Source organism: Gossypium hirsutum, chromosome A02 (assembly GCF_007990345.1).
Source record: "Gossypium hirsutum isolate 1008001.06 chromosome A02, Gossypium_hirsutum_v2.1, whole genome shotgun sequence".
Lineage (NCBI taxonomy): Eukaryota > Viridiplantae > Streptophyta > Magnoliopsida > Malvales > Malvaceae > Gossypium > Gossypium hirsutum.
In genome coordinates, this window is record NC_053425.1 from 97,658,143 (window position 1) to 97,672,447 (window position 14,305).

Here is a 14,305-nt window from a genome sequence, read left to right on the forward strand (position 1 = left end):
TATAAAGATATAGACTATTAAAATGGTGAAATTACATTTTTACTATCGTAAAATTTATATACAATTTAATTCCAGCCTCCTAAAAATATTTCTAGCTCTACCACTGTCTGTGATAATTTTCGTATAATCACATATCCTATACTAGCGCACATAAGACCCTATTGACATGTCAATAGTATCCTAACTAAGTTCACACAAACATTAAATTCACATATTTCCAATCATCGTTGTAATTTTTCACATTTTTCATTTTTGTTTTTAATCACACCAATCCAATTCGACTACTTAATGCATGCTGAGCAGACATAGTCTTTTGTATTCCAATTCAACCCAAATTTATTTTTATGATGATTCGGATTTTGAATTGATTGATAATTATTTATAAGTATCTAATAATATTATGTTCGTCTAATTTTTAAAAAAATTTAAAATTCTAATATTATATTTATGATGGTTAAATATGAGCTAAAAACAAGTAATTAAAAGGATCATAGGCACATAAATTCCATTTATATGAAGATTGAAGAAGGTTTAATTATCTGAAATCTAAAATTTGAAAATTTGATCCACAAGTTTTTTTCACCTTGAAGGAAAAAATCTTCTTGAAATTGAAGAAACCAATCGTACAAAATTGAGATTCCATTTTACTCACCAACTTTAAACACGTTGGATGACCCTAGCAAGCAGTATTTAGATTTACGCATGCCTTTAGAATATATATATTACTTGTCTTGTCTTAGTACAATAGATGTAGAAAAAAGGATTCTTAGGTATTTGTTTCCTTGATTTTGATATGCTAACAACCGACCTCCACTTTGTAAATAATTTTGATTTTTGTATATTTACTAATGTACTTATAAATTATTAAGTGTTATGGAGTTATTTGTATTAGAATTTTGATGGTGTTTTGTCTTTATCTATTTAAGAAATAGATAAATTAGTCATTAGATATTGAATTAATGAGCAAACGAGTTTTTTATTAAAAAAATTCATTAATTTTTACTATTAAAAATTGATCATTATATATCAGAATGAGATTATTTTATTAGCCACACTATTTTTTAAGAGTAAAAAATGAACTGATAGTTACTAAGTGGCACTCATCATTGTCAACTGCAAATTGCTATTAAGGTAGTTTTAATACTTGCCTTATTTGGTTTGGTAATTTAATGAATAAAATTTTTGGATTTGGTTATTTATTGTTTTATTGAAGATACTATAGTTCACTTATAGAAAACATGGAAGATACTATGCAGTTGTTTTGGAAATCAAATCTTCGATTAATTGTATTGTAATTGTAATAGTTACTTTTAATAAGTTACTTTGTATTCAATTAGATTCTATGTTAGCAAGCCGAATTGAATATATGTTGTAAGGCTTGTCTAGGCTTTGAAAAGAGAGCTTATTGAGAGCACTTAAACCTATTCATTGAAGAACTGTTTTTGTGAGAGAGTATAAATGTTGTATTGTAAACATTGTTGAGAGTATTTATTGCCCAATTTCTCAGGGGGGACAATTTGGAGGTGAGAGTTCTAGTATTTAGGTATAATGGTGAAGTCTCTATAGTTGGAGAGTAATAGAGTGCGAGTCACTTATTGCATTGTTGACTAAAGATACTGGGATTTCTCACTGAGTTAGATTCCGTAAGCATAGGGAAACCGAATTGCATAAACAAATCCTCAGTATTATTTGTTATTTTATTTGCACAATGTTGCACTATTAAGTGGTAATGACCACTATAATCTAGCACTTTCATTGCGTTTGTCATGTTAAGCAAATAAACAACTTAAAATAGCAACATTAAATGTACAGATTCTCAATATAGATTTATTCTAGTGAATCAGTAAAAATTAAGTTAATTATTGAATTAGTTATTCGGTTTGGTATTTGTATGATTTATTTTTACTTCAATATATATAAATGTTTGCATTATTTTAAATATTTGAAATTTTATCAAGTTATTAAAATAAATAGTATTTTATAAGTTGATATAAACTACGAGTGGAAAATTAACTTGAATTTAGGAATGACATAGGGTTAAATATTTTCAATTTTTTTAATTATTCCGTAATATTTAAATACAAAAAAATAAATCACGTATATATAATATTCGAATTCACGATTCATATTGCTACTCAAATCCAATGAGTTCAAACATGATTTTTTTTTTGGAAAATTGAGTTTTAGGATGAGGTAGATTTTATTTTATTTTTTGAGTTATTCTCATTAAATAAATAAGTATAGTTTGAATTAGGTTAACATTTTATTATGAAAAATATAGTTAAAATGAAAGAAATAAAAGGTAGTGTAAAGTTGAAGCAGACAAGAGGAAGCCCACATAGGACAGTAGAGTTGAAAAAAAGGAGGCTAAAAGGTTAAACCAAGATTCCAAAACTAGTAGAGTAGACCAACCCAAATGAAGAAAATTGGCCATCCCACCTTCATTTTCAAATATGTGATCAGTTTTAGTTCTTGCCATAGAAACCAACTTCTTTTTTCATTTTTCATAAAAAAAAAACTAATATAATATATATTAGATTATGATATTCTCACAATATCTGTGAAACAATTGCGTAATAAATTTATAACAAAATTAATATAAAAATTAGTTGAAATTGTAATATTGAAGGTCGAGATGTTTTAGATTTAAATTCTTTTGTATAAATATTTTTTAGATTTTATAAAATAAATATAAAATAAAAATACTCTAAAAATAGTATTTATTGTTTTGAATAAATTTTAATAAATTCATAATTAAATTAAGACTCTATTAATTGACTAATAACTTCAACTCAATCAAAATATTAAATAATAGTATAGATAACAAAAATTAATTTTTTTCTCTAAGAAATAATCTAAGAAAATAATAGAGGAATAGTTTCCTTTTGTCCCTTTTATTGCCTCTTCGCATTTATTGAGTTTTGTTTTATTGATGTATAAATAAAAATATTAAAGTTCACAAAATATAAGATTGACACTTAAAAAGCCACATCAAAAACTTGCCTTTTAATATATTATCTAAATTTACTAAAATATTTGGTTAAATAAAATTACTTAATAAATTTCTATTAAAAGACGCTATCCATACAAAGAACCTACAACCAAGAAAGAGCGTCCTGGATCGCAAAAGCTTCAGCCAACTTAGGCTCCAAGTTGGCTCGGTGATGACTCGTAAGGCTCTTATCAAGAACACCATTGGAATCCCTCACTACAACTACAAAACTAGTTGATTGGTCCACCCCAAAGCTTGCTGCATCAACGTTACATTTCAACCAAATTTCAGGTGGCTTCATCTACCGTCAATGCTAAGATGACCAATAGCACCTTATACTACTTTAGCGAACACCAATCTTACGCTTAACCAGTCCTGCAAATGAGTTATGCCAAAAGATAAAATGGCAGTCTTCGACACAGATACTTTCAGCAAAACCTATTTTGATAAAACCAAATGCTGCATATATAACACCTATATATTTCTATTAGTTAAATTATATTTTTTAATACTTTATTCTAATTATAATAGATTCAAATCCCTAAAAAGAGTGTAATAATATATTTTAATACACAATATCAATGGAGATCAAAATGAGAAAAAAATAATATTCTAATCAAAGAGCAGAGAAAAAAAGGATCATAAAAAATGAAGTGATTTTAGTACCGTCCCCGATATGCTCCTTTTTAATATTTGGATTATGAATATAGCTGACCTCAAATTAAATCTTGGGTCAAATTATTTTTATTATACTTATATGTAATAATTTATAAATTTATCAACCCTGAATTTGTAAGTATAAGCATAAAAACAAGGATGTGAAGTCACTTACATAAACCACAAGTTAAAACTGTACCATTTGACTTATTTCCACTTTCCAAATATATAATTTAAAATATTTTTTGTTTATAATTTAGAATTTTATTTTAGCCACCGGTTAAAAGGAAAAGGAAGGGGCTTGCCCAAAAGTTTGCACTCTGTATTTGGGGTAAATTTAATCTTAAAATCAACCCAAGTCAGTTGTACTATATCTAATTATTTTTAAAGCATTATTTTTAAGGTAAAAATAAGCTTCGGATCCATGTACTATTCATATATTTTATTTTTATTTTTTTTATTCTTTTAGAAATTTAATTTATCTATTTTTTATTAAAAAATTGTAAGTTCAATTATTAACATTGTCAAATTATTTTGTTAAATTCAGATTTATTACAATATCTTTTTTTACATGATTACTAAGTGAGTATTTTTATAATTTCAAAATATCACATCAGTAAATTTAATAATATAATTTTAACAGTGATAACAATCGTACTTAAATTTTTAAATTTAAAAAATAGAGATACTATATTTATAAAAATAAAAGACTAAATTCTAAATATACAAAGAATTGGAGAATATTTTAGTTTTTTTTTTTGAAAGATAAATCTATTAATTCATTTAATGAATAGAACTATAAAATTCAAGGGAAAAAAATAAAGGGTTTAACCTTGTCACAACACAATAAAGGGTTTAACCTTATCACAACTCAAGCACGATATATCTGAAATGATTGCAAGCACTTAATACGATAAAGAAATTAGCCCCAAATGGTCTAGAGCAGCGAGCAAAAATAGACCAAAAAATCTAGCATTCACCAAACTAGATAAAACGATAACAAAACCATCCATAAAATCAATTGTAAAATTAAGGTTACATTATTTTGTTGTAATCCTAAACTGCTGAATTCATCTTCAATGTTTATTAATGTTTATTAATGACATAAATGATAATGTTTATCATAGTCTTTAATTCTATCTTTATTAATTCTAACCGGTACTTATTATTTATACGAAGGTAAATCATTATGTAAGTCATTCTAAAATTAAATTAAATTATTTTTATTTTTATTATTTCAATATTTTTTATTAATTTAGTCATTATCATTAATTAAATTGGTTATTCAACCATTAAATCCATTTATTTTTTAATTCTTAATTGTTTTTATATTTTCCTTTTCTTATAATTTTTTCATTATTTTTTCTTTCCTTTTCCTCATCTTCTTCCTTCAACACATCTATCTATTCCTTATTTAATTTAGATAGTTAAAATTGAACGCCTGACAAAGATAAAGGACTGCATGTGACATGTTGATGATCATTGTGAGCTTGTTACCATGATAGAGATGGAGTGGGAGAGAGCTTGAGCTTGCCATGGATTCTCAGCTCTTTTTACTCCCTTTTTGTTGTGAAGTACGTATTGTGTTCTACTTCATTTATAAACTGACCACAAGTGAAATATGCGTGAGGGGAAAGTTAAAAAAAAAAAGAAGAAAAAGGCAACAACAAAGAATGAGATATGAGTGAGGAGAAAGTTAAAAAAATAAAGAGCAACAAAAATTTTAAAGTCACCTACGTGAACTAGATGCGGACATGAAGTGGTAATATTCATTTTTAATAAGTTAATTGGTGGTAAAAGTATTAAGAAGACCAGTGTAATTGCATGTTACCATGTAATACTTTTATAGTCAATTGGCATCCTATGTTGACTAGATTTGGATACGAAGATGTAAGATTCATCAAATAAAAATTTATAGTGCATCGGTTATATGTATTGTCAATGAATCACAATAAAATTTTTCATGCACAATAATTTTTTCTAAATCATTGATGAAATATGATTCAGACCAAATATAATATATACGAATTAATATTTAATGCACTAATATATTCTATGCAATGTTTTCTTCTTCTTCTTTTTTATAACTCAGGTTTAATGAAACACCTAAGAATAATAGTGTGTTATAGTGAATAGAATTATGGCAAATAAACATGCAGTAAGACAATTACTTGTTAATAAAAGAGATAATTAGATTGGAAGGTGGCTTTTTGCTTGTCTTTTATGTCCCGCTTTGTTCTTCTCAAATAATCTGCTTGGTGGTTATACCCCATGAAAAGAGGTGTTGATGTAATCTCTCCTGCACAAAGAAGAACAATTATGGATTTGCAGAGTCCACAAATGTCTGCAATCCTTTTCAGATTTGATGCACACCCATATGAAGTTGGGATGTTAGCAGGAGCCACCAGTGGGGCTCAAGTTTATCTATAGATACCATGATGGAAAAATCTCATCTTTGAAGGAATTTGTGCTTTGTACTTGTTATAAAGTTTGTTTGTTTTTTTGGGTCAAACTTAGTAGCCAATGGGTAACACATATCTGATCCTTGTATGACAATTCTAGTAACCAATGTATACATTTTATGATCATTGTCGCCTAAAAATTTGTTAGAAACAACACAAGTGCAACTGATATGGCTCCACTATCAGTTAGATGGTCATATATAGCTTTAGGCTTCAATTTCAACGGTTTTTAAAGTTAACGAAACAGATAGGATGTGTTATAACAGTTAATCAAATTAAATTAGTATTAATTAAATTTTTTTAATCTTTTAATTGTTAATCGAATCGAAATATTTTCAAAAAAATTTAATCGAACCAGAATCTTTAGATTGAGTGAAAAATTGGAATAAATATTAAATGTATATATGAATAATATTTTAATGTAGTGCAATTACATATACAAATCTTGAATTGTAGTTTATATGTGCATATAAAATTTCGATTTTAATTTAATTATATATATTTAAAGAAATGAATATATACATTTATTTTTTGGATTAATATAATTGTTTGCTTATATAATATATCTGCGTAAAATAATGCTAATTCGGTCATATTGTTAGTGATTTATGAAAATTGATTCAAATAAAATTTTCTTATATAAAATCATACAAAATCAAAATTCATATATAAAATTGCACATTTGATCAAAGTTCATGTATGATTTTGATATTGGGTTAAATCATAATTCAAAGCCTGAACTAGACAATTGTTTCCACAACGGAGCTTGAACTTTTTTTTGTCCAAATTAGTTTCTGATGACAATCGTTCTCAACTTGAACTTTAGAGTTTTCAAAGAAATATAAGAGATTGATATGAACAAAAAAAAACCCCAATGTAGGAACAATTACTAAATTTAGGACCAAAAAAAATAATTTTGAGGCCCCTTACAAAAATAAATGCCAAATTCAAATCCTAATTTAGACCAAAAAAATTCAAACTCTAATATGAAAATAATTATCAAATTCAGACTCCAAAAAAAATTTACCTTTTTGATATTTATCCTTAAAATTTTAAAAAATAACTTATATCTTTATAATTTGTAAAAGATTAAATCAAATTTTTATTATTTTTAGGGGGTCAAAATATAATTTTATCAAAATTTAAGAACTTTAAAAGAAATTTTTCATTTTAGAAGGAACTGGGGCTCCAAAATTTATAAAACTTTCACCTAGATATCCAATTTAACTCCACTCTAAATTAAATTAGAATCTAATATAATTATCCAATATAGATTTTTTTTATAAATAAATACAAACTATCTATATTAAATAATCATAATTGAATAATTTACCGCATTATCTGTCTCAAGAACAGATGTCTTCACACACGTGTATATCTACAATTTTTTTCTATAACCATCTTAGCAAGCCAATCAACAACTTAATTTATCTCCCTCAAAATATGTTATATTTGTTATTATTGTATGATTAGTAAAATCATGTAGATCCTTCTTACCAACATAGATATTTTAAGAAAAGAAATGATTCACTTTACCAATAAAAATTGAAAAAAAATACATAATTTATCTATCATCAAGTGAAAATCAACCAGACAGTGGTAACCATCAATTCCTCCGACGTCTATCTGTTCAGCTATTGCTAAACTCAAATATAATTAAATAAAAAGAAACATTAGAATTAAGATACATATATAAAAATAGCAGACAAATATGAAATATCTGATGATATTTATATATTATATCTAAATTCCCATTGTTACCCGACATATCCTCATTCAATAATTTTACTTAAAACTCTTTCTTTCACGTTTCTCTTTTTTGCTTTTTCCCTTGTTCTTTCTGTTGTCATCTGCTGTCACTCACTCCCCCCTTCTCTTCTTTCACCTTTCTTCTCTCTTTACCCTTTCTTTCTGCCGTATAAACCGCGTTGTTTTAAGATCCAGCACCAAAAAAAAAACCAATCTTCTGGTGAAAATCTTTTTCTGTTCTTATGCTTTTTTTTTTCTTCTTGCTATCTGTAAAGTGTAAAGCTTTTCTCTTGTCAGTTTTGCTTTTATTGTTCAAAGAAAGTTCTTTTTTTTTGTGTGTGTGTGGTACAGTGTTATTGCATTGACTCGTTTAATGATGCTACTTGTTTCTCTTTGATCCCATTTCTTTTCTAACTAGTAAAGACCTTTTTGGTTTGTTTGGGTAAAAAGTCTTCTTTCTTGCTTGCTTGCTTTAATTTTTTTTTATTGCATAATTGGATTCTTTTAGCTGTTTCTTGATATGGGTATTGTTTATTTTTCTTAGGTATCTGATCAATGTGGTTGGAGTAGAAATTTTCAAAAGGTGTTTGGATTTGGGTTTCTAGATGCTTGAAATAGGTTTGTGGTGCACAGGTAAAGTGTTTGTTCTTCATTTTTCTCTTTTACTAGTAAACCCTGATTTTATTTTTTGTTGTTGTTTCATTTAATCCTATTTAGGCCCCATTTTTCATTACCTTCTGTTGAGCTACATGTATCTTTATTTTCTTCCTACTAGAAGATTATAATTCAGTTTCTATTAGCTTGTCTTTTTTTTTTTTTAAGAAATAATTTTCAGTAATTTGTTTATTGAAATATTTTTATGCCTTACTTTTTGCAGATGGAAGAGGATGGTGAATTCAGGTGCTGGGATGAATTGATTCCAGATGCACTTGGGTTGATTTTCAAGAATCTTTCACTCCAGGAGATACTCACTGTAATCCCAAGGGTGTGCAAATCATGGCAGAGAGCAGTTAGTGGACCCTATTGCTGGCAGGACATCGACATCGAACAATGGAGCCAACAATGCCGGCCCGAGACCCTTGATCGCATGCTTCAAATGCTGATAACTAGAAGTTCGGGTTCACTCCGCAAGCTCTGTGTTACTGGTCTCCCTAATAGCCAGAGTTTTTCTTTCATTGCAGATAAGTAAGGACATAACATGTTTCCATCTATGCCTTTCAATTTGCATTTTCTATTTATAGCCCTTTGGCATTATGATTGGAAGAACATAGAAACACAACACTATAGATTCTATATGAATTATTTCACGAGCTCAATCTGCACTTCCAGTTTAACCGGTTTAGTTGGAAAAGATGGCATGGGAGTATATAGTGTTGTTGAAATATTGGCTTTGGCATGGGAGTATATAGTGTTGTTGAAATATTGGCTTAGGCAACTAATATGAAACTGAAAATTAATGTATAGTTAGATGAAGCTACTTGTAAGTTTCATTTCCCTCTGAATTTGCTGAGTTTCTATTTTGAATATCTTACTGATAGATTAGGGAACAATAACCAATTTCATGGTAAATAATCTGTAGAAGATTCTATCATCAATGGTTACATTCTGTTCAATTTTGTGACTTATATTGGATACTCTTACTTCCTGCTGCTTCTAGTGCGAAATCTCTTCGGACTTTACGGCTGCCAAGAAGTGAAATAAGTGATTCAGTAGTGGAACAGGTTGCTGGGAGACTCTCTTCGGTGACTTTCTTGGATGTTAGTTACTGCAGGAATATTGGAGCTCCAGCACTTGAAGCAATAGGCAAGCACTGTAAGTTACTAATGGGATTGAGGAGAACAATGCACCCGTTAGAGGTAGTTGGCAAACTGTCTCAAGATGATGAGGCCCTTGCTATTGCTACCACAATGCCGAAGCTCAAGCAACTCGAGGTAGCATACTTGCTTATTAGCACAGAAGGTGTGGTTAAGATACTTGAAAACTGCCCTGAGCTTGAATTATTGGACGTGAGAGGATGTTGGAACGTGAAGCTGGATGAAAATCTTGTCAAGAAATTCTCACGGCTGAAGGTGGTCGGACCTCTTGTTGTGGATTATTTTGGGATGAAGGGCTGGGATGATTGTTCAAACTATTCAGGTTCCTCAGGTTACTTGGCCTGGGACTTTGTTGCCGGAGATGTCGGTATTGGTTACGATGATGTGATATCAGATGTGGATTGGGAAGACGACCAAAGTATAGAAGATGTGGAAATGAGGTTCTACGACGGTTTTGACTTGGAAAATGCTGCGTTCGATTGGCCCCTCTCCCCTTGAAGGGATTGTTATCCATTCGAGCTCCGGACAGACTGCGGTGAGCACTTCTTTGCTTTCCCTTTGCTATGCACAAACATTGTTCTTATAAGGTAGTAGTATATAAAACAAGTTTTCCTATGAGTATTTGTAATAATAATAATAAAATAGAACTTGTAATATGTAGCAAAAGAATGTGTTTCCCTAGTAATTGAGATCGACATGTCATAGCATTCCCATGCCCCATGTCAGATGCTTTATGTACTATACCTACAATAATTATACAATTAGTAGTGGGATTTGTAAAGATGGTCCAAATAGTGTGTATGATGACTTGTATGGAATATCAAAGAAATTAATTGATCAGATTGTGACAGAAAGGAGGATTGTCATACTTTATCCTTTTTGACTTTGAGTTAATGCTTACGTTTATAATCAATTAAGTATTTCAAAAAAGGTCAATTTTGAGGATTGGGAGAAAAAAAGAACCACGGCTTGTCTTTAAAGCATTGTTTTCCAATGCTTCATCATTAAGCCAAAGCCGTGTGTCCCATTGTGGTCGAGCCAGAGAAGAAAGCTATTCTCGTGATTGCATTATAATCCATCATTTTGAAGCATCTGATTCGATGGCGGGCTGCAGTTTTCAATCACCATGAAGAAAACATCTTTTCAACCGAATCACCTGAATAATGATAGTGGAATACCATGTGGACTCATGTAAATCAATGGTAAATCAAGGGTACATAAATCAGCACATGTGAAACACGGCTGCATAGAAACATATGTTAAACACTGCTGAAATAACATATTATGAGTTCTAAGTAATTTTCTTCATCCAAAGATTAGAGAGAATCTTAGTACGGAAAAGAAAGCAGAGGAGCTAAGTGAAAGCAACTATAATGCTTAGGACAATATCCATGTTAGAGTCGGATATTGAATATGAAAGATGTACTATTATTCTCCAGAGAAAGCTTCTGATAAAGAGAAACTGGTACAATATAAAAAGTTTGCAGAACTGGAGAGTGGTGAGTACTAAGAAGGCTGCCACCAAGTTGTACCAAAACAGAACTATTTTAGAAAAACTTACTATAACATAGAGAAAATACAACAATAACCCGCTTTGTATGATTATCAGGAACATGATGCAAAAGAATTGCAGATACAAGCTAAGCACAAAAAAAGCCATTTCTTTCATCTAGGCAAGTTTCTATGCTCAACTAAAAATTAAGCAAGTGTACCATTTTATTATGTTTTTATACATTTCTAGCTCTTCATCAATCTTCAATTGCAGCAGGGCTGCAAGGGGAAACCATCAACAGACAAGCAGAATTTCAGGGAAAAAATGTTAATGCTCAAACATAAGCTCCGGTGGCATCTATGGCAGTCCAAGGGCCTTGTATGTGGTAAGGTTCAGATAAATTGGCAATGCACTGTTAATTACATGCACGCTGACAACATCTACTGCTTCAATTCTTATGTTCTGTCATTGCCAGATCCCCTAGTTGTACCTAAAGGTCGAGTCTGGTTGACTTCCATTTGTTTTGCCTCCTCAGTTGACTTACATGCTTCAACCGTATCTTTCTCTTGACTAGGTTCGCGCTTGTCTTCAAACAACTTCCCCGACTTTGCAATCGCAAGGATTAACTCCAGTTGTTTTTGTTGTTGCTCCTATAGAATACATCATCATTAATCACATGTTGAGAATCCAATGAAATCCCATGTGTTGAATCAATCATTAATGACAAGTTGAGAATCCAAAAGCCACAAGCTTGACTGTTCTTACTGATTACCAGTTGCCAATGAAGGCAAGAAGTTTTCTATTGGCACAACAATTTTGCAACAAAATGCAAGCAATTCAGTTTTAGAGAGGCTTAAAATTTTGCTAAATCCAAGCGACACTCTATTTCTATCATTCAAAATCACTGTAAAAGACAGAATAGAGCTTGGGATATTTGATCTCTGAAAACCCTTTGGTACAACAAGAGTACAAGACTGTAAATCTTTAGCTCATATCAGAACCAAATTTAACTTCACTTAAAGCCATCATGGAACTTCAACAGCAACGGAGCATCATGTACTAACAAGTTCAGAAAATTAAAAGAATTAATCAGTGCTAAAATGTTACCTGCATTGCCAGCAAAACTTTCTGAATTTCCTCAAGCTCCTTCTCCAGGATTTCTTCTTGAGCTGCTAACGCTCTAGTAGCCTCGGAATTCTTTTGAGCCAAAGCTGCAGTCTTTAGATACGGTAAAATGCTTAGGAAGTTATAAATACAAAAAATCACTACAAATTAGTAAAATATAATCTGTTATCATAAGCTTGCCTTCCCATTTATTCATGATAGAAGCAGCAAGGGGAATGAAATCTTCATTATTATCAAGTTGGAGCCATAGCTAATGCTAGTTTACTCATCTATATAAAGTCTCAGCATCAAACGCTGGGTTACACAGACTAAAGATGGCACAATCAAATAGAACTGCAAGGCAAACATTTTGCCTTCAATGCTCTTAGCCTTAACAAAACAATCATTTTGCTGAACATCAAAATGCATATAATTTTCGACTACCCTCTGCTATTTCTTCGACTCCATCATTAATTCTCTAATTCAAACCTTATAACTTTAAGCAGCAAGAATTAGTCAACTCCTTTAATTATATAACTAAAAGCTTTAACATTTATCAACAAGAATTACAACAAATGACTATGTTTTTTTTAGTGTTACCTCTTCAATAGGCTGTTTCAAACCTTTCCTTGTTACTCGAAATCGAATCCCCAACTTCTCAAGTTGCCTTGACAAAACACGAATAATGGCAACGGAACTCTTTAAATCCTCCTCTAATTTCTCAATCCTGTCAACCAAATTCAACCTTTTTCCACCAGCCTTTGCCGTTTCCACACAAATTCTCCGCCACTGGCGCCTCCTAATCCACGCCCCGATGGCAAACCCACTCACCAAGCCTAAGACATTCCAGGCCATAACCCTCCTCCAAACCCCACCCAAAACAACACCTTTCCAATCCGAAACGACATAAACAACCGAAACAACAGCCGAAGAAAAAATGAAAAAAAGTTCAGCAGCTGAGAGAAAAGAATCTAAATTGATGGAATCAAAAGTAGGGTTTTGGTCTGATGAGGTGGCAATTGAAGAACCGGAGTCGTAGGCTTTGATAAAGGAATGGGAAGAAGGATGGCGGGAGCTGAGACTGAGAAAATTTCGGGTCCGGAAATGTAGAACAGTGGGGGGGAAGGTGAGATGGGGGGAGGTGATTGGAAGGAAAGAATTAGGGGTTTTGAGATAAGGGTTTAAAAGGGAAGATGAAGGAGTAAGGAGGTTTTGAAACGCGATTGACATTGTTCGTGTTGGGGTTTCTGATTAGGGTTTAGGGGGGAGGTTTGAATTGAGAGGGGAAGACATTGTTAGGGGTAATTTCTTGGTGAGAGATATGGAGACGGCGATGCACCCAATGGTTTCGGGCGCCTAGGTCTCTCTGCGTATGTTAGCTTAGCAAAGTTCAAATGACTTTAAATTGCGCCATAAGGATCCATATTTTTATAATGGATTTTCCTTTTGGAAAGAAAAAAATCATTTGAAAATTACTCACTTAGTTTGATGACATGTTATTTGAAAGCCCTAAGGTATTTTTTTTATTTTTAAATATTTTTTATGCGTTAAATATTTAAATTTTAATTTAATTATAATATTGATTCTGAGATAACTTTTAAAATTATAATATTAATTTTGAGATTTTTTTAATTTTTATATTTTAATTAATTTTTCATTAATCACACTTCCAAATAATGATAACTAACTAATTTTATAAAAAATAATTTAATAAATTCAACTCAAAATTAAAATATTAACTAAATTTTAATTAAAATTAAATATATTTTTGAAATAATTCAAATATATTAATTTTACAATAGCTCAATATGTTATTAATTTTTTTTATTATTTTTTAATTTAGTAATTTTTTTACACTATGGCCCAACACTTCTTGTACTTTTACAATTTAGTCCATTACTCAAATTAATTTTCCTAAATTCAAAAATCTTTTTAATCTCTTATAATATTCAACTATCCTTTCCGTTAATAATAATAATAACTATTTTATCTACTTCGAAAATTTTAACACGTACCAACTTGAATTGACACTATT

General features: G+C 30.4%; 2 protein-coding genes across 3 annotated transcripts; one reads left to right on the top strand and one right to left on the bottom strand.

Annotated features, from left to right (window-relative positions):
• Positions 1 to 7,838: 7,838 nt before the first annotated feature.
• LOC107951726 (F-box protein FBW2) lies at positions 7,839 to 10,514 on the top strand. Of its 2 annotated transcripts, none has more exons than XM_016886865.2 (4): positions 7,839 to 8,080; positions 8,405 to 8,493; positions 8,738 to 9,045; positions 9,518 to 10,514. In XM_016886865.2, exons 3-4 carry the CDS (start codon positions 8,738 to 8,740, stop codon positions 10,170 to 10,172), a joined length of 963 nt encoding a protein of 320 aa, XP_016742354.1. In that variant the 5' UTR covers positions 7,839 to 8,080; positions 8,405 to 8,493; the 3' UTR covers positions 10,173 to 10,514. The 2 variants fall into 2 exon arrangements, with proteins under 2 accessions (XP_016742354.1, XP_016742355.1); XM_016886866.2 differs by having other exon boundaries at positions 7,842 to 8,302.
• Positions 10,515 to 11,251: 737 nt separating this feature from the next.
• Positions 11,252 to 13,667, bottom strand: LOC107951728 (uncharacterized). The gene is made up of 3 exons (XM_016886867.2): positions 12,871 to 13,667; positions 12,274 to 12,384; positions 11,252 to 11,816 (listed from the first exon to the last, which is right to left on the bottom strand). The coding sequence occupies exons 1-3, from the start codon at positions 13,498 to 13,500 to the stop codon at positions 11,622 to 11,624; spliced, it is 936 nt and encodes a 311-aa protein (XP_016742356.1). The 5' UTR covers positions 13,501 to 13,667; the 3' UTR covers positions 11,252 to 11,621.
• Between the last annotated feature and the right edge of the window lie 638 nt (positions 13,668 to 14,305).